The 26664-nt window shown below is 49.7% G+C and overlaps 1 protein-coding gene across 1 annotated transcript; it reads right to left on the bottom strand.

Moving 5' to 3' along the window:
- Nucleotides 1–863: 863 nt before the first annotated feature.
- Nucleotides 864–24794, bottom strand: LOC128723179 (uncharacterized). The gene is made up of 7 exons (XM_053816895.1): nt 24399–24794; nt 23453–24323; nt 5719–5887; nt 5466–5590; nt 5258–5369; nt 4936–5039; nt 864–1172 (listed from the first exon to the last, which is right to left on the bottom strand). The coding sequence occupies exons 1-7, from the start codon at nt 24792–24794 to the stop codon at nt 1087–1089; spliced, it is 1863 nt and encodes a 620-aa protein (XP_053672870.1). The 3' UTR covers nt 864–1086.
- Nucleotides 24795–26664: the final 1870 nt, after the last annotated feature.

Raw genomic sequence — 26664 nt, forward strand, 5'->3', positions numbered from 1 at the left:
ATGGTTCTCAGATCTTTCCAGCCTTTTTTTTATTAAAAAGTTTCCTGTTTAGGAAGTGAATTTCACTGGTTTGAAGCAGCTGTGCTCCTTGATTATCTGCTGCGCTAGATTCCCGCCAGCGATCATGCAATTGATAACTTTGCTTCAGTCAAGGCCAGCTTTGATTCGTTGATTAGATTCAACAGGCTATTAGGCTAGTTTGACTGCGATCGTCTCGTTTGTACGATCCTACATTGAAGAGTTTTGATTTTTAACATACCTAATGACAGCCGAATCTCGGATGAACAGCACTCTACTTAAACAATGTACCATGTACCATGCGCCTCCATCGTCATTTACGAGAGTTGGAGCACGTGGTCATGATTTTGAAAAAAAAGTGACAAACCCAATCATAACAGGTACGACGGGTTTCTCTTAATTTTGTTGCATACCCAATGAAACCAGAAATGAGGGAGACTCTTTTGAAATATGTATATTTAAGCTTGACGTTGAGTTAAAATACAGTTTATTGTTTTCGGGCAGACTGTTGCATCACCTCATCTAAGTCATATTTAGCGACATTTATTAAATATTATTTCTCAGCCACTAACGGTATAAACTATTTATTAAGACATTATCCTTAACTATATACATTCTTTGGTATTTTAAATGTGCTTGCTGCTATTCATAACGCGCGTGTGTACGTGTAATGCAAATTCAAAACTTAACCGCAGTTCGCTTACAGCATAGGCTTACAGTTACAAATTCTACGTTGCTTGTATGTTTTTTTCTTCGCTATGTTTTGTTCGACACCGAAAGCACAGAGATAATTCTTTTACCCGCTATGGTTGCCCACCCGTGGCCACAGTCGTAGTCCGGCCCGGCCCCGCATCGCAGCAATACTTAGTATAGGGGGTGGTGGTGGCTCGAAGAAACGCGTCTAAAAGTTATATGAGTTGAGGCTGTGCGCATGGAAAGTGCATCGTGCGCCACCTAGCGGGTAGTCCACGTGCCACCGTGGAGTCTTCGTCAAGGGATTCCATTGTTTTTTTTTAAATATTATTTTATCGTAGATTCGCTCCACTTCAGGTGCCTTTATCACAAGAATCAATTTTCCTCATCGTCGTACTCGTACATGCTGGGTGCGCGGGAATCCATCACGAAAAAATGCATGCATTCCGTGTACAGGCGTCCTGTGGAATAGGAGGAGAAAAACGAGCACATTAATAACGGGACAGTAGAGCGGGTGATACGACATGCAGGGTGATAGCACAATGCCGAGCGTGTTAGAAAGAGCGGTTCAGACACGGTTAGTGAGATACAGCAAAAACGAGCTGGTGTTAGTACGAAAGCCTTACAACGAATAATATGCACGTCGCATGATACAGATAATAATCACACAGTCTATGGTACATGCGGGCTTTTTTTTTGTTTTATGCATCCGTGTGTTCGAACAAAAAATCAACTAAAATTTTCCGCTAATCACTGCATAACTCCTACACTTCCTACATATATGCCATGCCCTAATCATTCAGCACAGCTCATGTTCGGTTGATTATGCTCTACTGTGTGTTGCTTGTATGTGGGCCAATCCTAGTATTCTCCAATTAAGCGTTTACATCGTATATGTGAGTTTATATTCGTGTCCTTTTTGCTAGTTAAGCTGTGTATCGTTGCGTTCGCTTTTCAAAATAAACTAGAACTAGCTTTGATTGTCTGATAAGATAACATGATGATTTTCAATCGCTTCGCATATGAAAACTGATCGATGTTCTATGAGCAGATATAATACAGTATCCTGAATACTTTCGGGTTGTTTTACCGGTAACACAAACATACAGAAGACACGCACTTATGTGTTATATGTGTTGCTTGCTAGGAGTTGTTTAGAGTTGTTATCGAAGGCAGGATGGTTATATGTTGATTATGTACATTCGTTTGCAAGGGTTTTCGCAAGGAGCACGCAAATGGTAACAGGAAATTGAGGCAGCATATAATACAGAAGAGTGGAAATGATTTACACAGTAGCGACGAGGGCTTCACATGGTTTATATGTACACCGTTTGCGAACCGTTTTGCACGTTTCGCTGTGGTTAGGTGACGTTTGGAACTGTTAACGATTAATATGGAACACCCAAAAGGGCTTGGAATGAAGGCGGGGATTGGATGCGACAGTTGTGAGTAGTTGAACAAACGTCAGTGGCGCTCACCTTCGGTGATCGGGGATGGTACGGCAATCCTGCCATGCAACGAGCCTTCTTACTGATCTCGTCCGAAAGAAAAGCGGCAGCAGGAGCAATAGCATCAACAGACATCAACTGTCTGCTACCGGGAATACCTCTCTGGAAGTGTCCGAACGCGGCTTCCTACCTGGTCAGTGGAGCCTGTTACAGAGCGCAAGGGATTGATTGAACCGAGTCACCAAGGGCCGCCGCTTCCCGGATCTTACCAGGGAAAATTCAAGTCTCATCCGTGTATTGGATATGATTTGCTTTATTAATGCCGGCTGTCACACTCCGTTAAGCAGAAGAATGCTTTACGCTCGCTGTAACCCTATTTACATCTAACAGTCTCACGAGCTTATGGTAGCTTCTAGCCACCAGCCATCGAACGCGAGATTTGCTTTAGCTGCGCTTGTATCAAACATCTGAGGCTTTGGAGGCGTCAGACGTCAAACCTAGCGGACCCTTAGGACCTTCTTCGGTCAACATCTACGGTCGATATTATAATACTTATGCGTGTGTGTGTTTTTTTTTCTTTTCCTTTTCTCCAATTTATTTTCTTTTATGTTGTTAATTTTAGCGAAACTGAACCTATTTATACACTACCAATTTACAACGGGATCGCTCTATGTACAAAATGGATCGCAAGTGAAAAGTAACACTTCTCTTCAGGTCCAAGTCAGCGTTCCTTATCTAACGTTTAACTTTTTTCGTACGTCTACGACTGTGTTCCCAGTTTTTACACAAGCTCATCGAATTTGCTTTTATTCTTGCTTCTCACGCACTGTTCTCATCCTCGGGAAGAGTGTGTTTTGGTAACGTTTTGGTTTAGTGCTGCCATGTGTACTACGCAAAGCTCGAATAGGGACGCACAAAAACGCGTTTCAGTTGCGCTGACACACTGACGATCGCGATCGAGGAAGAATGGCGGTCCTACGTGGAAGGAATTAGGGCGCGAGTGGGGGAGAGAGAAAGCACGAAACCAACACCACAGTCCCATAAGCCACCGGAACTCGCTGGAAGATTTTTGGGGGGAAAATCCGGACCTGACTAATGGCACTCGCGCACACTTAACCCCCTTAAACTCGTCAGGACCTCTAACCAACCACCGTGCCACCCGTAAGGTGAGAGCTGGATGTAAGGGGGTTTTAAAGGAGGCTGGAATAAAGGGGAAAACGATCCCTGGCCATACCAGATTCCGGTTCCATTATTAGTAAGCAATAGGTCACGAACGGTTCTGCCCGAATATTAGGCAAGTGTTTGCGTGCGCTTGAAAAGGATACCAAAGAGATTGAAATGTCAAGTGCCCGATCGTGGAAAAGGAACATCTTTGTGTGTTTTAACTCGTTTCCGCTTCAAGGACTCTACATAGCCACACACATACAACGCTAGTTTGCATTATCCGTCTTATATTGCTCCGGCTAAAAAGATCGCCCCATGGTTCCATGTTGGTTTTCTCCGTCACCTCCCGTAAAAAGGATCACCAATCACCATTTTCCACCCTCGGTAACCCGTCCGGGGCCTTTTTTCCAAAAGAATGTTGGAATGTTGTTTTGATAATTCAGTGTTAATTTTATTAGCCGGGTTTGTTGCACTCTCCATTAATCATTAACGTAAGGGCTGGCTTTTGTTGCGTCTCGGTTGTTTGTTTGTTGTCCGTGATTTTTCCGTTCATGTACTTTTTTTCTTTCTTTCTTTCGATTTCGCAAACGGCACGAAGATTGGCTAGATTTATCGCTTGGAAAATAACTGCTCGGTTTCATGGTTAAATGTGTGTATGTGTGTGTGTGTGTATGTGCCTAGGCGCGTGTCGTGTTTTTCCTCTTCTGCTTCCTGTTTGTATTTTCTTCGTCCTTTCGCTTCTCCTGGTTGTCTGGCCGTTACGCTTCGCTTCATTTGTGCGTGGGTAATTTCTTACGTAAACATAAAACAATAAATAAGTTGCACTTTATACATTATACACAAATTTGTACTATCAACTTTCCCCTTCCCCGTGATCGTGCCCCCCCCCCCCCCCGCTATTTTTCGCACGGTGTTCCACCATTTTCCCGCACATTTTTCCACGCACCTCGAGGGGAAGGTTTTTTGTTGCGGGCCCCATCTGGATCATCGGATCGGTCGTCACCACTTGCGCACTCTATTTACAAGAGACCCATCTGCCTGTTCTGCGGAAAAGTTATTCCTGATCGCCGTTTTTTTGTTGTTGTTGTTACACGATCACTTCCCACATCGATCGAGACGCGTTTTGCTACTAGTGTTAATTTTTGGTTTTTCGCTGACTAACTTCCACGCCCCTCGGTATTCGGGGAAGGACACGCTGGCAGGCTGCGACGTCGGGAAGTGTGGTGGCCTCCATCGATCACTCGTGATCACTCGCGCAAGCGAAAGGATAACGATCGATCCGTTCCACCGCTCAACCTGCTCAAGCTGAGAAAACCAGCCAGGTGAAGGACAGAAAGGACAGGTTCGTTGTACGGGAACTTTGCTCTTGTTGTTGCAAGATAATTCACTGTGGAACCCTCACTTTTCCCGCCCCCGGCTGTACTGATCCGTTCGCCATCCTGGCCCCTCGGATGGTCGCTTTCCTTTCGCTTTGCCTGCACAGGTTTCGCTCCGGCGGCAGTGGTTAATATAGTTTTTGTTTTGCTTTCGAGTTCGAGTTTTTATCGGGTGTTTGTGTGGGTGTGTATGTGTGTTTTGCTGGTGTTATAAAGCCTTATTTAGCAATAATAACCTGCGTATCGCTGTGATGTACAGTCCCGCTGCTTGATCGATGAGACCGGATGGTATTCGCTGTCCTTGTTTTCGCACTGATGCCCGGAAAATCCTTGTGGACAGCTAAACTCGCGCAATTGGCGTGAAGCGTGAGTAAGAGAAAGAGAAAGAGACGGAACATGAGATAAATCTATCGTCCAAATAGTATCTCTAATGAGTGAAACATGGTTAGTGATTCTTTCTGTTTAACCTATCGTTAATGTGCTCGTAAGGAAAGATCTAGAATAAACCATGCATCAAAAAAGGAGTAATAATTTCAAAAAGAAAAGAATAATATTTACGAGCAACTCAGCTCTCCGATGCTTTCGATGCTGAAGCACGTCCCGCCATTGTAGCAGAAGATGTTCCGAAGGCTTTCCGCGCAGGGCCGTGAGTCCGCGGAAGTGGTCGCTTCTGCAAAGAACGCAAAGACAAGATTCGCACCCGCACAAGAAGGGGAAAACGTTTTAGGTTCAGGTTTTCGGACGGCTTCCGTTTCGGTTCACTCACTTGGTGAGGTAATTTTAACGTGCGTCGAGTTGAACACGGACGAATTGTTGAATCTATTTTTGGCCCGGCACTCGTACTCTCCAGAATCCGCGGTGCTGGCGTTGAAGATCAGCTCGGACCGCTTCCTACGCGTGGGAGAACGTAAGGGTGTGTGAGAAAGAGAGAGATAGAGAAAGAGAGATGGATAGTGGACATTAAAAAATGACCATTTTCCGATAAACCGAACGACCGAGAACGTTTTTTTTTGACTTACTTCAGATGCACCTGCTCGTACTTGGTGGCGTTGCGGTTGATCAGTCGCTTATCTTTGAACCAGGCCACCTTCGGGGGTGGCTGCCCACCAACCTTGCACACCAACCGCACCCGTTTGCCCTCGGCGCGCGTCACGTTGGGCGTGATGAAATGGATCACTGCATGCGCACCTAATGGTCGAGGATTTATGAGAAAAAACGAGAAAAGAAAATGATAAATTTAATAACACCTACTAGCTTTCAGCATTGTAGCTAACTGGCTTTTTATTGCACAATATATTCATTTATGTAATAATTCTAGATTTAAGAGAAATCAATGGATAAATTTGCGTTCATAGTAGCATTAGCAAATGCCGACAATGCTCATATGTAAGATCGATCGTAGAGTACATGCAGATCTATCTCGAGTTACATTGTATGCAAATCCTACGAACCACACTGTGATAGAGCATTCGCCGATTCATCCTTTTAAATGTTTTTTTTAGAGGAAACATAACTTTTTATTTTTGACACCAACCGGATTTCGATGCTCCCGACTGCTCGAATCTTCCCTGCCCAAAAAATAAACACACACACACACAAACAGCCGAATACATATGCAAAATTTGATGAGGTTTTTGAACTTGTGGGGCAACACTGGCCCGAATTCGCCGGTGGCCGGTGACATGCGCAGAGCGGCCAACCGCTTGGTTTTGGGGTGCTTCGATGCGGTCAGAAACGAGAACCATTGGGACACACCGTTAAATGGAACGATTGGGGGGGGGGAGATGGATATCGTAAAACCGCACCGGCACGTTTGCCAACGGGGGATGATTTATGAACCGCACCGTAGTGCCGGGGTGTATGATCGTAAATATCGGACCCGGTGAGCGTTGTTAAGTAGCCGCCCTGCCCTGTCAAGGCCTGATGGCGTTTGACGGTGAGTAACGTCGTTTGACGGTCTATTTGATGGCCGAAGATCACCGGTAGGAAATTTGCTTTTGGTGCGATATTCACCACCGACGAGACGTCTGCCTGGCGATGTTCCAGAGTGGTCTTTACGTGATCTCGAGCATGAGGGGAGGATCTTTTTTGCCCAAAAGCTGCTGGAACAACGTTGAAAGCTTCACGTAAGAAGGAGTTGAAGTAGCAATGATGGGAGCGAGTAGTATCTTGAATTGAAGTCGATCGATCTACTCGATCTGCAGCGTTCTGAGAACACGTAATATTCAGCTAAACCATTCTCCACAAACACCGCACACGCACGCACCCCGTCTGTTTGCGGAGTCTGTTGCGCTAGGGAACGCATAGTGCGACTAAATCCATCGCTCTCGCGTATCACCTTGACATGAGGTGTGGCGGGAAAACACTTGCGCCAATAAAAAAAAATCCGCGACCGAAAAATCCGACCGATTCCATTCGGGTATTTAAACCCAGGGCTGCGTGCGGTGAGTCGAAAGTCGTAGACCTCACGCAGAAAACCAGCCCCAAAGATGGATCGCAAATTCGTAGAGTACGCCACTGCCGTCAGCGTCGTCCTGGTTGCCCAAGCAGCGGCTACCTACTTTGCCTGCCTGAACGGTGGAAGTAAGTAGACGAGCGAGACACAGCCGCCATGCATAGATCCAGCGACACCACCAGCTGAGAGGACACTGATTGAACCGGACGGACTGCTATGAGAACCGCATAATAAACACCACGTACAGAAAACGCACGCACTCTTCGACGCAAAAGCGAGTTGTTCACTTATTTTTGGGGATTGGGAATTAAAGAAGCCTCGGAGGGTTCTGGTGGATGAGTTTTTTGCACCGCAAAAGAAATAGATGATGGAGAACTTAATCAACGATCGCTGAAGTAGTTGTGTAAAGGCCTGCTCGCGAAGCCATTCTAATCTTAAGGACTATACGATATTGATAAGATGATGTAAAGAGAGAGAGAGAGAGAGAGAGAGAGAGGAGAAAAAAGAGAGGATAAAGAAGAAGTATCAAATTATCACGATAAATCCTGTACAGCAATCTTTTGACATACATTGAGTAGATGATTCAAATATCTATCTCGAACATTACTAGGCATTAAACCCTGTAAAAATGTTCTAAAAGCCAGGATTTCGGGTATCTGTGGCCCACCCGACCACTGAATTCGCGGCCCAGACGCATTAGTTAATGCCATGTTTATTTAAACATCTCTCCACACGTACCTCCAATAACCTTCCCAGAAGGAGGAATCCATTTTCCACATCGACCAACCACCAACAGTTCGCTCGAACCCAACCAGGGTTGCACTCCGGCTGCACATCCGGAATGCATTTCAAACGAGCGGGCAAAATTGGCCAAACCAGCTCCAATGCCAGCCATCGTAAACATCGATCCATCTTCCCACGATCGCGGTGGCGAAAGAATGCGATCGCTTTTCCAGCACACCCAGCACAGCGCTTTGCATTTTCTCAGCCCCATAATCGCCAGACAGGCGCGGGAACGAGTTGCATTATTATACACACACTCGTACACAAAATGACAAAAAAGAATCCTCAAAATCCAGCACCGCAAAAGTCGTCAAAAAAAAAAAAAGACGCAACCACAATAGACGGTGCATCACAAAAAGCGGCTCTGCTGGAGTGCGGATATGAGACGATCCTTTGATCGCTGGGATGTCCTTATGGAAACGATCAAACGGGTGCCTGCTGACAGGGTTGACGAGATGCGCGCGAAAATAAATGCGTTCTGCGACGGGCGCGATCGCGAATCAAAAATTATACAACCGAGCGAAAGTAAAATCGAATCTGAAAGGGGCAAAACAAAAATTCGACACTATCCATCACACTTGCGCGAGGGTCACGGTGATATAAACAAATGAAACAACGCTCGCCCGCGCGGAATAAGCAGTGCAAAAATATACCAAAATAAAAAGAAAACACGTTGGGGATTCGATAAGGCGAAAAAATGGCCCCACTGCAAAAAAAAGAAAGAAAGAATAAAAATGGTAAACGCACGGAACCGCAGGATGGTGGTAAAAAAAAAAGCTAAAAAAACACAAAAGCTGCTCGGTGTGTAGGGTTGGAGGGAAACTTATAAATAAACGCGCAGGGGCAGAAGTACGGTAACATAAAACTGCAAGCATAATAAAAATTCCCAAACTGGAATGAATATAGATTGAAATCGATCAATCCCGGTGGCAGCGTCGGCGGCGGCCGCGGCGGCGACTTCGACACATATCGTTGGCGGATTCGCGCGGGCCTCGATTTGCAAACAATGATTTGTTTATTTGGCCGCCTCGTCGCCGGCGGGTCGCGTCCCTTTTCATGGTTCCGTACTCGCCCCCCATCCCTCCCTAACCACCCCCCTGGGAGGGGTTGGAACAGTCAAGCCGCCCCATGGACAATGGCTAGGCATGGCATGTACGGGTTCGGGTGGGTCCTTCTGGCGGCTCCAGAACCTCCAGGAGCGTTTGTGTTGCTGCCGTAGGTGGGTGGGTTTGGAAGCGGGATAAAATTTAAAAAAAAGTGGGAAAGAAATAGAGGAGCGAAAAGAATGAAAGAGCTCTCCTCCCCCGAATATTTCTCGCTTTTTTGCTGATACATTCACACACACACGGGGTACACCGCAGAGTGCGACCGCTTGGACGGGGGCTGTCTCGCTGCTCTCCTTACCGGCGATGGTACCGCCTTCCGGTCGCGCGTGTTGGGATTTTCCGCGCGGGTTTCGAAAGTGTAAACAAAATTGTGCCGATTTGGGCGAAAAAATTCCCGACACCCGGGTGCCGGAAAGTTCACTACACTCGAGCTGCCGAGTAGGGAAGGAGTGAGCAGGCAAAGGGAGCATGGAGAGCGATTGCGGAAGGTTCAATGAGCCCCCCTCCGCCCTGGGACGGGGATGCTGTGGGTGGCCCTCGGTTGCCGTTTTTTCCCACTCGTTGCTGGTTGCTTCTTCCTTTTTTCTCTGGTCGTAAGCAGAAAGCCGAGCTCGAAAGGTTCGATTTGGAGCTAAAGAAGCTTAGCTACGAATATGTGGACGAGAAAGTAGCTTATTCTAACGAGTAGCCCATTTTTGTGAGGGTTTTTATCTCTGTTTTAAGTAATAAACCTTTTACCAAGAGATAGGAGGAAACGATAAGCGCCTGAATGTATGTAAAATGCATCGTAACGATTCGTGCGCCGCAGCCTTAACGATGTCTCACATTCTGGTAATAACCTTTCAAACATATAATGCACCAAAAAAAATAATATAATGCCATAAAATGCACCTGGGCGATTAAATTAATGTCTCGCGTGTACCTAATTTAACGTCCGGTTTCAATAGCACTCCCTCTATTGCCCAATGGAGGTGAAATAGCTTGCCCCTCCCCCGCATCCAGCTGACACACCGATCGAAGCCGGATCGTTCGATTCGTAGGCGCCCGAGTCGCACGCCTCTGCCAGCATGCTGTTGCAATCATTCGAAGTGCATCTCCATTTGCATCGCACCCTTGCACGACTCGTCTCGTTGCGGTTTGTGCTGGGTGCGCTACAATGTATTGTCCCCAGGCGAATGTGTACGAAAGACAGAGCGAGAGAGAACGAGAACGAGATCGCACGGAAAGCGAAAAGAAAAACGTGCCCATTTGCCAAGTGCACGCGGTCTGAAAATAGAACGCCCCGACAGGACAGGTGGGTCGCATCTTTTCGTCGACATGTCAGGGTGGACTTTATATGTTCTGCCCTCGTGCACCCGCTTTGGGGCACCGTTACAGCGCCACTCAGACATAAAACGAGACCGAGAGTGAAGCGGGTGCGCAGCAAATAAAACCACCACCACCGGGGCCCTTCCGTTCGCGCGAGCGCACGGCCACGCTACGTGAGGTGCGTGTAAAATGCATTTCGTACGCGACGGATATCGATTTCACTGACGCCCGGGGCTGGCCGGCCGTCCGATGATTGAAAGCCATCCGATCCGATGGTCCCCAATCTATCCCGTGATCCTTCTCACCACTTTCCATGCCCCTGAGTATGCTTTTCCCTTCGTAGAAAAACCGATCTCTCGGAACACGCTGTCGTAATCTGGATGTTTTGCCGCAACGCGTTCCCAGTCTCTGTCTCTGTGCGCGGCTCACTGGCGTTCCCGCGTTCTCGGTCTCTTCAAGCGCACGGTGTGGAGTTTTCCGTCACCAGGAAAATGGCAGTTGTACAACCGTCGAGACTTACCATCTCACCTCTCTCGTTTTTCCATCCACCCCCCCCCCCCCCCTTCCCCTGGGGCTATTAAACGATGAATGAATTAGGTGTACTTTTGCAGGGCGGTACTCGTTCCCGGCTTTGACGTGCGGATGTCATTGGCCCGGAGATCGGCCAGACAGGAAGAAGAGCCTGGCGGGTTCGCTGTCACGTTCGACCGCGGGAACCCTTCTTGCGCAGGGGTTGCTTCTACTTTTTTTTTTGGCACGCCATAAGCCAATGAGGTCCACCGCGACCACGGTGGCAAGCCACTTTGGCAACGGTTCAAGCCAATGTCGCAGCCATTCATCTCGCGCCAGACGCCACTAGCTGCTTGCGTGTGTACGTGCGTCTGTCATCCGTATCGGGATCTCTTCCAGGGTAAGGGATGCACAGCAGAGGCGCTTTTTACCAGCCGTCGTCCCGGGGACGAGGAAGTGCCGGTTCATAAATGCATCGAGGTTGGCAATTTTTGGGCAATCGCGTGCCAGCCCTTTGGGTGGGTTGTGTCGGCGGCCCGAGTTCCTTCACCCCTGGGCAGGGTGGGCAAAAAAAAAAGCGAAGGGAAGATCCAGATTTTGAGTGGCGCGGCTGCCGCATACTTTGTCGTCGGGCGCGTTCCCTTCCTGCGGGACTCCCATCCGGTTTTGGCAGGGCCCACGCCGGGGGAACAAAAATAAAACCAATTATGCACCGTCTCTGCGGCCTGCCGTCTGCTGCCGTCAATGCTGCTGGGTTGTGGCCCTTTCTGGTGCCACGCTGCTAAGCGGCTGGCAACACTCTGGCCCGAACGGAGCAGCCGCCGGAGATGGATGGCTGTCTATTTTTGTGATTTATGAACCGAAAGTGCGTCTCGCGGTGGCTTGGGAAAACGCGTCCGGACAGTTTGGGACGGTTTTGTTCGAGCCAAACGTTGTGTGCTGCCGTTCGGCGCTGCCCGAGATGTCTCTATCCCTAGCGGTGGGATGTATGGCCGACACGACACGACACTGCTTACGTCGAACGTGACCAACGTCGCGATGGCCAACGGTTTTCACATCTTGCTCCTGTTCGAGAGCGCCAGAAATCGACGCTTTTCCTCCTGCGATACGCGCTAGCGCCCGCTTGGATAATGGGTGTTATTAGAACAAATATTGACTCATGCCGCAATAAATTACCGATCGAGTGGGCCCTCGCGTGGAGAGGATTTGAGTCCTTCCAAGTGGGCTTGAAGTGCTCCTTTTACCGTACGCGGGGATTGCGTGACGTACGCTGTCACGCTTACGCAACGTGCGTCAGCGTACGCGCGTATGAGGAAGTTTTTCTCTCGACCCAATGAGTTTTCAATGAAACCACACCCCCACACGGAAAAGGGCACACGCGTCCCTGTGGTTGGAAATTCACATGCCTTCAGGGGTAGGTTTTTTTTTCGAAGGTATTCGTGTGTGTGTGTCAGAATCTCAGTTCCGTTTTCCCAACCCTAGTCACCTTGTTGGCACGTGGCGTTGTTCGACTGCGTTGTTATTAGTGACAAATTGGCGTACTCAAACCGGTCAAATGGTCCGTACGCCATACCAGTAAGACAGAGAGAGAGAGAGAGAGAGAGAGAGAGAGAGAGAGAGAGAGAGAGAGAGAGAGTGATCTGTTAGGACAACCAAACGGAACCTTCCGAGGTGACCTTCTACTCGACGATCGCCGCTCGAACAATGCCCGTGATTGATCCACGCTTCCCGAAAGGGCACAAGCGTCTGGTAATTCGATTTCGCGCCGCCATCTCTCACTCATCACCCTCACTTTCCCGCCTCCCTCCCCTCCCCCCCCCCCCCCCAACAGTCTGTTCTCGATGATCACACGATCAAAAAACGCGCTTCTCGATTGCGTTCGCGGCGACGCAAATGGCTCGATCCTTGGCGCGCGCGCGCGATCGCCCGGCAAATGCAGATGCACTCAGCGTCATGCTTAGCGCGAGCTCATCAAAGCACCGACGGGGTGGAAGACACCCGAAAGAAGGGGGCAGAAGGGGGGGGGGTTCTGCATAAGTAATTAAATGTAACATCACACCGGGGCTTTGCACCATCGGCGTTGCGTTTGGGGGGAGGCGACGTTCAATCGGTTGAATTCATACCATCGGGCCGATGGTACCCCGATGGAATGTGCAACGCGCGCTTGCGGCCAGCTACCGGTTCGGTTTGGTCAGATTTTTGCCAGATTTGCGCTCCGCAAGCCGGGAATTGCGTGGCCGCCTGGCGCGTTGGTGTGTTTAATTATGCAACCGTGCCCTCGGACGCGGGTGAGGTTTCTTTTTCCTTTCGCGCGCATTTACGAACGGCCCCAGCGGCAGCATCTGCCAAATGGCTAAACGATCGCTTCTGGTGATCGCGTTGGGGTTTGCAAGCGTCTGTGAAGCATGCAACAACGACAACGGTTCCACAAGCGCGATCACGTTGGGAGCCACTGCCACTTGGTGGATGATATCCGATGCACGTGTGTTGGGCGTGATCGTTAGCAAAAAGGGGCTGCATTTTTGGATACGATTTCGTTCCATATGGGTAAAGGTGTATCAGAGCACCTTCAGCTTGCCAATGACCACAAAACGAAACAAAACAAAAAAAAAAACCGTGCAAAAATTCAACCACCGCCAAAAAACGAACGTAGTAAATCAATTCGATTGACTCGACACTTTTCATTCATTTTCCGGCCCATACGACCACACGAAACCGCTCGGTCAGCAGGTTCGCTGGGGGCGAATTATGAATGGCCGATCGGTCGATCGGTGTAACCTTGCCGTACTATTGGCCGGGAGCGTTTGGGCACAGCGGGTTGCGGTGTGTAGACGCAACAAAACTAACCCGAAATGGCAGTTTGCAGCTAAACAAAACAACCTGAAGCACCAAAATTTGAACCCGCGAGCCCAATTGTGCTTTCCTTGCGCATTTTTCAAGCGGCAGCCAAAGCTAAGTTGTGTCTGCAGTGGCATCGATTTTTGCCAAATACAGGCCAGCGGTCAATTGCTGCACGCCCGATTTCCGGCTGCGGGAAATGGAAACACAAATAGAAGCACATTTTACTCCGCATGTTGCGCTAGCAATAATTGGGCTTGAATGGGCTGATTTAGTCTGATTTATAGGGTTTTTTTTTAAATTTTATTTTTGCGGAAGGATACCATTTTGCACACGAGCCTCTTCCGCAGTCTCGTAAAAAACGCGGTCGTGTGAAAGAAAAAAAAAGCTCACAAATTAGTGTGCGGAATGAAAAATGCTGCAAAACTAGCAAAACATAGCTCCGGGAAGCGTGATTCTTTTTTTTGCCGGTACTTGCCAAATGTAATTTTTTGGCACATTCAAACGACATGACGAGTTTCTCTTACGTCTGCCATAATGATATAAAGTGCTGCCCCGAGCAATGCCATGCTGCTATATTTTGCCGCGTCTTCTAACGCCTTTCTACATCGCCCATCCCACCCCCCCCCCCCCCCCCCCCCCCCAAAAAGGTGGCCAGAATAATACGGCGCCGGGGTGAAGCACAGGCCGTCAGACTGCAGCAGTCTTCCACCCGGTGGCAGTCGCGAAAAACGACTGGAGTGTGAAAACAATGGGCCCACACACTCCCAGCGCTTCGGTTGCAGCTAAACGCTGACGCCCGCCGTCGTTTGGGAGTCGAATTCGTGCAAAAATTAAACGCTCCTCTAGGGGGGGGGGGGAGGGGGGGAGGGTGGCCGAAAAGAAGGGTGAAGAAAATGTTTCATCTTGATGTTGGAAATTGTGAAAAGGCGGGAGAAAAAAATGAGGAAGGAAGGAAGGAAAAAAAGGCACGGACACGGTCACCAGCACCCGAAATTGCGAGCAAATTTTGGCAAACGGAAACAAAGGAAGATACCGCTAAAGATACAATAACCGAATAATAAAAAAAAACACACACTCATGAAAAGGTCAAATGAAACAAGAAGCAAACCGCACAAAATGTAATCGCCCTCCGCCAAGGCGCATAGGAAAAACCGCGTGCGAACTGATGTGTGTCACTTTGCGGTAGATCTCCCTAGAGTCGCTGATTGCAGGAAAACCATGGCAACGGCTGCTGCAAAAAGGGCCACGGTCGGGTTGCTGCGTTTCCAGCAAGGCGTGTGATCTGTCGTCAATCGATCGTTTTCCAGCAATTATTTCAATGGAAAGCATGACATTGTGAGGTGGATTTTATTGCTTACTCGATTCACATCAACCGCTGTCGAGTGAGTGATGGCTTTTGTGGAGCATCGATTCGTTGAAAATTGCGAATTAATTTTGAAACAAATGCTTAAAGGTATCACGTTTTTAAAATAAATTGTGATTAAGCAAAAGGAAACAAACTGTGGGTTTAATTATCAACGGTACGCATGTCAGAAACACGTTTACTAATATAAAAGCGATGAATAGCTTTAAAATAGGCAAAAGTGATGGCACGGATAATTCATCCAGCTGCTTTGAAAAATTAGTCCTCTCGAGATGCACTGACTTCATAGATTCGTTTCCTTAAAATCTCGCAACCCCCCATAAGATGGTTTTCATCCCTTAAAACTCTCAAACCCGCCATGTAAGAATAGCAACGGGGAATAATTTTTGCGACAGCGCGTTTCAGAGCAGCAAAGAAAACAAAAATCACTCAACACGAAACGAACCACAACCCCCCACGGACAGGTCCGGTTTGCTAGAGCGTCTATTTTTCGGCAAAACCCTTTATACCTACGCCGCACGGCGGTTACCGCGGTCATGGTGATTAGCAGCGCTCGGTGAGCAAGGGTGGGGGGAACGGTGGAGGGCAAAAGAAAAAAAAACGCCGAGTTACGTGACTACTTCCGGTCAGTAGTCAGTGGCGGTAGTAGCGATTTTGCAATTTTTGCCACCGTGCGAGCATCCGCCGCAGCATTAATGACAAGTCGCTGGGGTCTAAAAACGAGTTGGCCGCAACGACGCATACCCCTAAACGTGGGGTGGCACCACCCTGCCACGCTGCCCCGTTGCTCTTCAATCATTTTTGGCAATCGGCAACAACAGGGTGGGAGCAAAAAAAAAACACATCCACTCACATTTTTGCACAGATGAACAAAAAACAAGCGAAACAAAAAATTGGCAAACAATCGGCAAACACGGCATTTCGCGGGGGCGCAGCATCGCATGCAGGGGGGGGGGGGGTGGGGGGTGTAACGGAGGACACAATAAAGACCAGGAGGCCGTAACCGGCTGTGAACCCTCCAGGAAGAGTACGGGGTTGTGCGGGCGTGAAGAAAAAAGCGCAACATAGCGGAACAGGGCCAGGGATCGCGGGATTTCGCGAGCGCGCGCGTCCACACGCACAAGCCCTCGTCTTTGCGTGTTCGTACGACGCGAAAGCGCACACTTCCGGTTGGGGTGAACGGGTGACCCATCGCGAAAGGCTCCTGCGTGTCTAGAGCAGCACCAGGGAAGGGTTTCACCGAACGCTGGTGAGCGAAATGGAACGCGAAGCTCAAATAGCCGTGCAGAAAAGTTTGCGAATTGTGTTTGCCAAGGCCTCCGGGCGGGGGGCTTCAATGACTGCAGGAGGTGGAAGGGTGGGTGGGCGGTAGGCGGGAAAGGTAGGGCGCGGTAAGAAGATTATCTGACAATATTACCATCAGCGGCAAATTAATTATATCCCCCGCACCGAAATCCAAACCGACCTCGTTCTGTCCGCCCCGACGAGGGTGGCCAAATTTTGGCAATTTTTTTTTTGTTGCTATCCACCCACCGAAGCGTGGGGTTTGTGGGAGGGTAACAGGTAGGTATGGCAAAAAGAAAAGCAAAAAAAATCAGCACCACCAGACGAAAATTGGAAGCTTCGGGGTGGATTTCATCGGCGGGTAACGGAGGAGTGTATAAAAAATCATCCCTCGCGAATGAAAAAAAATCACCCACCGCAACTGACCGTGCCGCGAGTGAAACGAATGGTAAATGGGGTGGGTTTTGTCAGCGGTTGTGGCGTTCTTTTTTTTCTCTCTCTTTCTCTCTCTCTCCGTTTCCCCCTTCTCTGGTAGGGTTTTTTTGCGGGATAATTTCATTTTATTTTGGACATTGTTCGCGGTTTTCGCAAACCGCGCGCCACTCGATCAAGAGCGATTTGGATCTTTCAGCCCTCTGATCACCCCCACACTGGGCGGGTGCATTGTGTTTTGTTCTTGCGCTCCCACGCGCGATTGTTGCACGTGTGTGTGAGCGTGTGTGTGTGTGTTGATGTGAAGGAAGGGTAGATTGTGGGACAGAACGTGCGATCGCGATCGCGTAACTCCGCGTTCTCCGGAACGAAAATCGGTTCCGGACCGAAATGTGTCCAGATCGCGTCGGTCCAATAAATATGTGCTTTTTTTAGTCCCAATTGTCAAGACAAGTGGCAGTTTTGATCGAGAAATTTAGTCGTTTTGACAAACGACTTGTGACAGGGAAGCTGTATACTTTTATAAACGGCTAGAATTCCTAGTAATCAATAGGAAATTGTTTCAAATAGATCCTCCGGCATGGTATTTTGCGAAATTGGGCGATAAAATATGTTCCCGGTTTTTCATTTTCGTTTGTTTAACTTCACGCCTTCCAACAACTCGATCACGTTCGTTCGGTGGAAAAATACACCGTTCTTGCTTTGGAGCCAAATCCAACAAGAAAAAAAAAACCTACGAAATGGGAAAAGCCGCGAAAAACCTGGTACACGAGTAGGGGCTCGGTGGTCAGACGGCCAAAGCATCCGCACGCCTCTGGCTTTAATCAACCGCAATTGCGCGAGTGTTTGTTTGGACGGCTGTCTAGCCGTCGGTCGATTAGCTGATTTACCGAATGTTATGAGAACCGGCGGTGTCCGCTCTGCAAGATCACGTTCTGCGTCCTAATGCGGACCGTAATTACCGTGCAGCAACCGGTACGATGGGGAGTATGAGCCTGGTGCAAACTGACGACGACTGTACGGGAAAAACGTAAGCGTGCCCGCAGTTGAGGCGGAAATTTTCCGAAAAAAAGCATCGCACCCTTCAAAGGGAAGTTTCACAATTAGTGTACGGTAGCCTCAGAGTTTCTCTGAAGGCTGTGTTTTTTTTCTCTCGGTGCGATCTCCTCGAGGAAAAGGCCCTACGAGCACTAAGCGTTGGCAGACTATGCGCCGACGGAAGATACAAGAAAAAAACACTAAGGTCATGTCTCGAGTCTCCTTGAGACGGAGAGTAGAAGGTCTAAAAGGTGTTTTCCCGGTTTTATTTTGAGACATTGAGTCTGCAGACACCAAAGTCACGCATTAATGTGCTTTCAAAATGATGTAATCACTGCTGTCTGTGGTCTTTAACGCATAAGGGAGCTATTTTTCATACCATCGCGTGCGCTCGATACATGTGAGCTATAACAGAACAGAAACTCTTCTGGTTTATGATAAAATGGACCTCTTCAAAACCATTTTGGAAGACCCGGTGTTAACATTTTTGGCGTTTTTTGACTTCCTTTATTTTTTATTTATTTACTCCTGTATAAAACAGCTCGAGTGCAAGGATGATCTAAAGTGCTAACGTGTTCTTCGCGTGAAGGTTCTCTCGGAGAGCGTAAAATAAAAATGCTATAAACTGAAAACACCAAATTTTTCTCAGCTCTCCACTTAGTGTGCAGCGTAGCAAAGGCATATAAAACAATAAACGACCAAATTCGTGTGTTTTTGAAACACCAAACGCCCTCCAGACAAAAAATCACAGCATATTTTTTGCCCGGGTGACATTTTGCAAAACTGTGCGTTTAAACCAAAACTCAAAAATTGCATAACTCTCGGTTGGCTTTGGGAAAATAAACAGGTTTAATTTTTCAAATCATCACCCTACAGCTGTAGCACAAACGTTCCAAAATCCTTAAAACGAAAGAGTGTGGTTGTTTTTTTCTTATGATAAAAATGTGCCACAATTCAACCGACAGTATGGCCACACAAAATTAGCCTCCGTACGGTTCCTTTTCAGGTGCGAAGGGCAACAAAACCTACCGGCTGAGTTGTGATGAGCTAGCAAGAACTGCATCCTTTCCCTTCAAGGTGGAAAGTTCTTGCAGCCCCACAGGTGGTCTGAGTGTCCAGTGGTCAATAACACCAATAGCAACACGCATCAGCGCCGGACGACTAAAGTAAACACACCTAGCCGAAAAGAAGCTGCTGCGCCGCAGGACTCCGACGAGACGCTGATTGAAACACCCTGTGGATTCGGCGGGAGTCCAGCTTCCGGCGCTCGCACTATTGATAGGTTCCCGCGTCGGTTCTAACTTGCCGTATGCAAACACAAAGCCCAATGGACCGCCATCCAATCGAAGACGCCGCCCGGCCGTGTTAACGAACGCGTTCCAGATGGCGTGCCGGGCCGGATCACAGGACCACATCGGTCGGTGACGTCAGCGAGCTAGTAACTGGAAATGGATTCGATGGAAAACTTCGCCCATGCATGCGCCGATACCGCGAAGGGAACGATCACTGCTACTAACGAGCTCTCTACCGTAGCATCCACATCAAAATAAGATAGAAAAAGAAGCGCTACGCAGGCCGCTGGAAAGATTAACAGCTGGAAAAATGATCGCGATCTGTCATTCAGCTTCAACACTAAAGCTTAATGCCGAATGCCAGCGTTAAACGGAAGGAAAATGCAAAAAAGCGACCGTGTTGCGGTGGATGGTGTATTCAAACGTACCGCCAACAAATAGCGAAAACGCTTCCCCACGAAGGAAGGCCTCCCGATTTAAGGTGTAAATAACAACAGCCACCCTATCGTCGTCGACGCGCGGGGCCAATGTTTCGTGACTAAAATCGGCAGTGTAAAACAAACAGCGCACCGATGCACTCGGGATATTCGTTCGCGGTTGCACTTAATTTCGACCGAAACGAGCGAATCTGTCAGTGCTGCGGTTCGCATTTAATCTCTTTTTGATCCACTCGGCTTCCCTCAGGCGTCGGCGGCATCGTCCTCGTCTTCGTTTGCAAAAAAAACTCACTAAAGGAACCGCCGGTGCGTTTAATCGTCCCGCTCGAGCGCTTGGAAATGTTCCGGCCGTTTTGCGCGCGATCGTTTGTCATCGCACCGACGCGATCTTAATTCCCTCATCCTGCCTCGATCGGTCTCGTTGGCAAAAGAAGATGGGTAGAAAAAAGGATCCGAGACACAAACAAACAGGAGCAAGTTCAGTGGACGCGGTAGACCAAAAGGAAAAAAAAGCCAACCAGTGAATAGATCTTCATAAGCCGCACGATGACAGCGATCAGTGGCGGGGAAAATTTTCCCCCGCAGGCCATACGGAATGGGACAAAATTTGCCGATGTTCGCTTGAGAACAGCGCTAGAGAAAATGTGAGTGTTCGGTGAGAAGTGAGATGCTAGGATTGCTATTTTCTCACGCGCTCTTTCTCACTAGCCCCGTGAGTGGCTCTGCAGTGAGAGCCGATCGCGATCTCGTGCGTTCCTTCTCATTGTTTAACTCCATCTCTCGCTCTCTCACCCTCTCTGTCTCTCTCGCTCTGTTTTACTCTCTAATTCTTTCTCTCCCGATCGATTTTCCACCGTGAGCGATCATAGGAAACGCACTCACCAGCTGTCCGGTGTAGGTTTTCCTTTCTCTCACCGTTCGCCGATTGCGCTCGCAGCAGCCGTTTTTCAATCTACTCCCACCTCCCACAAACACCCATTCTCTCATCGTCTGCCACTTCTCCCCCTCCCAGCCCCGCTCCCAAAAACCCATCCCACCCTACCCTGTTACAAACGAGAACAAACGAGTGAGTCGAGACACGGGCAAAAATAAAAATTTCAACTCGAGAAAAAGATTTTATAATTAGTCAGCGAAGACGGCGACCGATGCGGCTTTTTCGCCGTGTAGACTTTTCGGTCAGGCGATCCACTTTTTTCCCTCCTCCCTGTTTAACCAGCGAAACAGACGGTGCAAGAAAGAGAGAAGGCAGAGCGATACCAACAGAATGGGTAAGAAAGAGAGCGCCAAGTGTGGGTGGTGTACAGGATGCGAGATGGAAAAGCGATGCGCTTTAACGTCAACTCTCACCCGGTGATAGAGCCGCAAGCGCACGGCACTTTTTGGCACGCATACACGCGGGCACGCTGTGCGTTTCTAAATGTGGTAGAACCTTTGGCTTAATTAATTGGCTCTGGCGTGGCTTCACGCGATGAAGATGCCCATCGTTTGGTGGTGCTTGTCTCGAATCATATGGCATTTCAATTATGGTAGCACTTGATCTGCCGAGCGGGTCGACGATCCATACGAGCGAGGCTTTTTATCCTTAGTATCTGCTCTGCTAAAGTCTAGCGATTAAATGTAAATTGCCATTTCCATCGTTTATTGGTGTATATATATATACTAATTGGTGTAAGCTGTTAACAAAAGCACCAATTGTTATGACAATGACAAGAACGTCATAAAATCAAATCAAATCGTAGTAATCTGTCTCTGCGTTTTGACAGTTAGATGACAGCCCAGTAGGCGCCATTTGTTGCAAAAAAATCATCACAGTACACTCATGCTGAATTTGAAGACAAATTCCAAAAATTGTGCTACAAAGATTGCAGTTACGGTTCGTTTCCACGGTGCGGGTACATGTGTTCCATATGTCCTGCTCCAGCAGTGCCAGTGCGCAAATCCATTCCTGATGTGTTGGGAAAAATGCCACCCTCGGAAGACGCACGCGCGTGCGGCGGGACGCGGTCGGTGAGTTTTCCCATGGCCCTTAAGTCGGGCGCAACTGAGGCTGGAATTGACACGGAAGACCCCGTTAACCGTCGGTACGGAGGGTGGAGCAGGACGACGGTCCCCTTTAGAGAGTGGCTTCAGGCGTTCGGTGCGTTCCTCCCTAAAACGGCCGTGGTGCGACCGAACCGCCCGTTCGCATGGGGCCACCGCGAAGGGCCGCGCAAAAGGGACCGCAACAAAAACAGAAGCCCCATCCGAAACCCGTACCCTTTAGGCGGGCCTTGGCCACCTTTGGCCACCGCCGTTCGGCAAACCGCCTGAGACCGAACCCGCCGGGTTTCCGTCGTGCCGTTGGAAAGGTGTCTGGTAGAAATGAAATGAAAACTGGGCTCAAGCAGTCCAATATTGGTGGCATATTCGTAGCACCGCAGTGATTAAGGAATTATCCAAAAGGAGGCCTTCTTCAATCGTTAAGAATAAGTCATGATTTGCTTTATCAAAGGATGCTTGGATCCTTGTGCTCTAAAGTGTCACTTCTCACTAGTGATCGAAATTAATGCTACTTGTTTAACATACTCCTGTTCACTTGTTTATTTGATCCTTTTAGACACAAAAACTTCTCAGAAGATTCATGCGCGACAAATAAAAAAGGATGCTCCATTCCCGTAACTTATCCATCCGTGTGGCCCGCCGTCGGCAAAACAGACTGAGCCATAATAAAACCAACACTGAGCGGCAGCAACAGCAGCAGTCCTCCCTGGGCCGGGCCATATTCGGCAATCCGGGTAACAGTCCATCCAGTCCCTGCGCTCTTCACCCATCAGCCTCCTGCCCTCCCACCCCCGCGGCCACCGGCACTCCCTCGCCACAACTGCAATCGCATCGGCTGCAATGCATGACTGACTGCAAGCCTGCGAACTTACCCACGGCCGGTTGATCTGCGCGGCCCCGAGGACGGGACTTATTATATGGTAAGCGACAAACATGCACCTGATATTCCACATTTGGTCGGTTAGGATTTACTGTTTTTCCTTCTGCTTTCTCTCTCGCGCTCTGTCTCGCCCGCTCGCCCGATTGGCCCTCTCGCTTGCCACTAAAATGCATCCCACGTTGGTGCGGAGTGTGCAATCTTCACGATCTTGCCGACCGTCCGTCCTCGAGTCCCTGTACACCCGCGGTACCTTGGGTACCACCGTCACCACACATTCGCCTGCCGTCTGGCAGCGCTTCTTGTCTGTTTGTTTGTTTGTTTAGTGTTTTATCGCCTCCCCGTTCCCCCTGGGTTCTAGCCCCCCGACCGGGCCCGTTGGGAATCGGGTTCCAGACGGTTGCGGTGCGGGTTTCTGCGAGCCAAACTTATGATGATCTGGGATCACCCGATCGCGAGACCCAGGGCCAGGCCGCTGCCAAATGAAGTTTGACAATGCGTCGTCGACGAGCAAGCGTACCGGGCCTGGCTAGCTCGCTAGACCGGAAAATTTGCTTCTCGGCGCAGATGTCACGCACGAATCGATTATCTGCCACTGCGTGGACGGGCTGAGAGTGGGTGGTTGGAGGTGTAAACAGCTCCACCCACGGGGCTGGCGTGGGGTGTGGAGAATTGAGATCGAAAATAAACCCCCGGCACGTTGCAGGGTGCACGATTGGGATTGTGATTGGGGAAGAGACGCGTTCTAGTTTCTGCAGCATGGGTAGAAGTGACGCCATGGACCAGTTTGTTTGTAGAGAAACTGTAACAGTGTGTTTTCCCACAACAACAAACCACCACACGGAAGTTTATATGGTTGAAACCTCCATTCTGACTGGTCTGGATAAAAGATCTAGCATTGGACAGTCGGAGAGTGTTCGGTATTTTCTAGAACTCATTTATTGGAGGTCATTTTGTATATCCCAGAACTTATCACGACCTACTTACCGTAGTTCTTACTGACGCCCTGCTTCACACCACTCTCAGTGCGCTTGGTCTTGCGGATCGGCTGACCAAGGATGGTGTAGTTGGTGTAGCGCTGGTTCGGCTTCAGGAACAGATAGTACACCTTGCCCAGCTCGAGCTCCTCGCGCACGAACCCACGCTCACGGAACTTCCCCCGGAAGATGTCGCAGTCGTTCGTCGTGGTCAGGTTGAACTGCAGCCGCACGATTTGCAACCGCACGCCCTTCGGTGGCAGCTTGTACACCTGCAGTATCTCGAAGGTGGCCGCAAAGATCGGTCGCCGGTCACTCATCGACTTCACCTTGGCCTCGCACACGATCGGTGCCTCAAAAGCGAGTGTCGCCGGATCCCGGGCCGAACAGTACCGCCGTTGGCCACCACCTCCGGGTCCGTTCCCGCCGAACCCGTTCCGTCGAAATGGCCGCACCGCCGTTGGTAGAGGACTTCTGACGGTAGGCGATCGTGCGCCGTACGCACCAGGCCCTGCGGGAATGGTCGAATCTCGCCGGTTTCGGTTGACCAGCGAATCAGCGGCGGGTTTGGCTCTTCGCCAGCGGCGCCGATGCAACCGACGTCGGTCATCCTTCCGGCGCATCTGAGCCGCCCAGTGAAGCTTTAGCGACCGTTCAGCTTCGGCCGCACTCGCCTTGCGAATAATACTACTGCTGACCACGTTCTGTGGCTCTGGCAATGGCGCGTTGTCACCACCGCTCAGCAGGTGCTGCATTTGGTGCTGCTGGTTTGGTACGAGCTGGTGGTTTAGTGGAGGCCCTCGATCAGCTCGGTGAGACTCCGGTTTTATCCACCGCTGATTCCCGTGGCCTGGGGATTTAGTGTTGGCACTGTTCGGCCACTGGTGGGCCTCGCCGGAATCGCCACCGGACAGTGACGTCAGCCACGGGAAGTTCCCACTGCTGCTCCTTGGCACCACCAGCGGTAGAGGCAGCGATGGTAGTTGACCACTGGCGACCACTGGTCCATCGGTGACGTCAGCTAACCGAGGTGGGATCGCACCTCCGGATAAACCTTCCACCCGATGTTCCCCCGTCCAGGGCGCCCCGTTCGACGGTGTGCGACTACTAATGCTAGTTGTTGGTGTTGTTCTACTGCTATCACTAACATATCTACCACTACTGCTAATGCTGCTACTGCTGCTAATGCTACTTGGGTGGCCACCGGGTGTGCCCTGGTAGCCGCTGCTGTGGTACGGTGGCGGTGCCAGGTGCATCGTGGCGGCGCTATCACACCGAGAGAACATCCAAACCAGAATTGCTAGCCATAGGTACATCAAATATTTTACTGGACTCCATTTGCGTAAGTACATGGCGTCTCGTCAGTTTGACTGGTATGTATTTTGTTTGTTGGGGGTGTGAAATGGGTAGTGGGTGGGGGATGGTTCTTTGGAATTTTGTGGGCTTACTCTCCGGACCTTTGCGTATTCGTTCTAAGGGGACGCTCCTGCTTGCGGGACGTTCTTGTTCAGCTCGTTCTTAGCCGTAATTTCGTAATTTTCTTCTCGACTGATGCTGCAGCTACTTCTGCCGCAAAATGGAGGTGTTGCGGTGTCGCACACCTCGCTTCCTCCCAAAATACTGCTAACGGAGCACTCTCACCCTGGGGTTAACCCACCAGGCTCGCGCGTGCTGGACGTAATTTCAGTTTTCGTTTCGTTGACCTTCACCAAGGACAAACGTGCCCAGGTGGAAGGATCGGCTGCTCGCAGCCGTTCGGCACCGTTCGTAACAGGGATCGAATGGGGATCACGTTCGTTTTACACTCGTCTGCGAAAAAAAGGAGCACGCACACACTCACACGCCACGTCCACGGCTCTAGGGTGCCTCCCGGTATCTCGGGCTGGCTCGGATTTTGGGCAATAATTTAAACTTCTTCGCTGATCGGTAATGACACATGTCAGTTGATTTCTTCATGGTTTATCTCACTATTCGCTCACTCTGATGCAACGGGGCACACTATTTGGTGTCGGGAAGCGCGTAGGGTCGGGGCTCTTGGGACGATCGATCGCACCTTCCCACACACATACACCCCCTTTTTTTGCGTACTGGAAAGCCGCCGGTCGGCCAACTGGCACGCACGCGTACACGCACAAGGGAAACACACGACACAACAGCACCACAAAACCGCGATCGCGATCGAGAGTGCTTCAACACGCGCGGCCGTGCTCGATCGTCGCGTTACGTCGAACTGATCGATTTGGCATTGGCACAGCTGGTCGATCTTTCATTCTGCTATGGATTGGCATTATTGAACCCGTTCCCGGGAGGCTGCACCTTCGGGCCCTTTTTTCCCTTTCGCTCGATCACACTCTGCCGTCTCGCCCTGGTACTGATCGCGGCTGCTAACGATGTTTTACACGATCTCCACACTTTCACCAAAAACAACTAGAAAAAAAACTCCGCTACTGTTGGTGATCTTCTTTCCGTATTTCCGCTTGTTTTCTGCCGTGGGCACCTTTCCGGGATGTCCGGGGAGTCGAAGAATCCACTCAATAACTTGAGGACGGTCTATGAAGTCGTTTCTTGGAGCAATCAGAAGCTGGTTCGGTTGGATGATTCTACCAGCAACCGTCCAGCGAGGCTCGTGAAATCCTGCAACGAAAGAGGGGAAAAATGTCAAAACGCGTGCCTTTTTTGAGCTGCCTTCCCGAATGAAAAACCCTTATCAAAACGCACGCAAAACCCACCGTGGAGTTCGAAACACGACAAACCGTTTTGTACGCCGCACCCGGGGATGGTGATCGCGATCGCACCGAGCAACCGATTTGTAAAGCCAGCTCACACTCCAAACCGGGCCGCTTTATACCCGCCTCATTCCGGAGGTGTTCGAGCCTGGCCGATCGTAATCAGCGGGCTATCACAAAACACGATCAGCGGCATGTTGACGCCGTGGCGCTCCTGGCCACATGTGACCCCGCAAATCATCGCCATCGGTTTTCCAATTATATCCAGCCGAGGGGATTTACTTACCACACGAATGCTCCCGGGTCGGGCTCGTGCGGCTCACGGACAGGAACAAAGAAATTGCTCCTGGAAAATCCGCATCGCACGTTTTCCGCGTTCCGCCCGTCCAGTTGCCGGTGGTGGAAAATGCGGATGTCGCATGGAAAAAGTGGCATGAAAAAGTGGTCACACCTCTGGCCATGGGTCATCACCGCCCACCACCGCTTCTCCTCATTG

The sequence above is a fragment of the Anopheles nili genome, chromosome 3 (assembly GCF_943737925.1).
Source record: "Anopheles nili chromosome 3, idAnoNiliSN_F5_01, whole genome shotgun sequence".
NCBI lineage: Eukaryota > Metazoa > Arthropoda > Insecta > Diptera > Culicidae > Anopheles > Anopheles nili.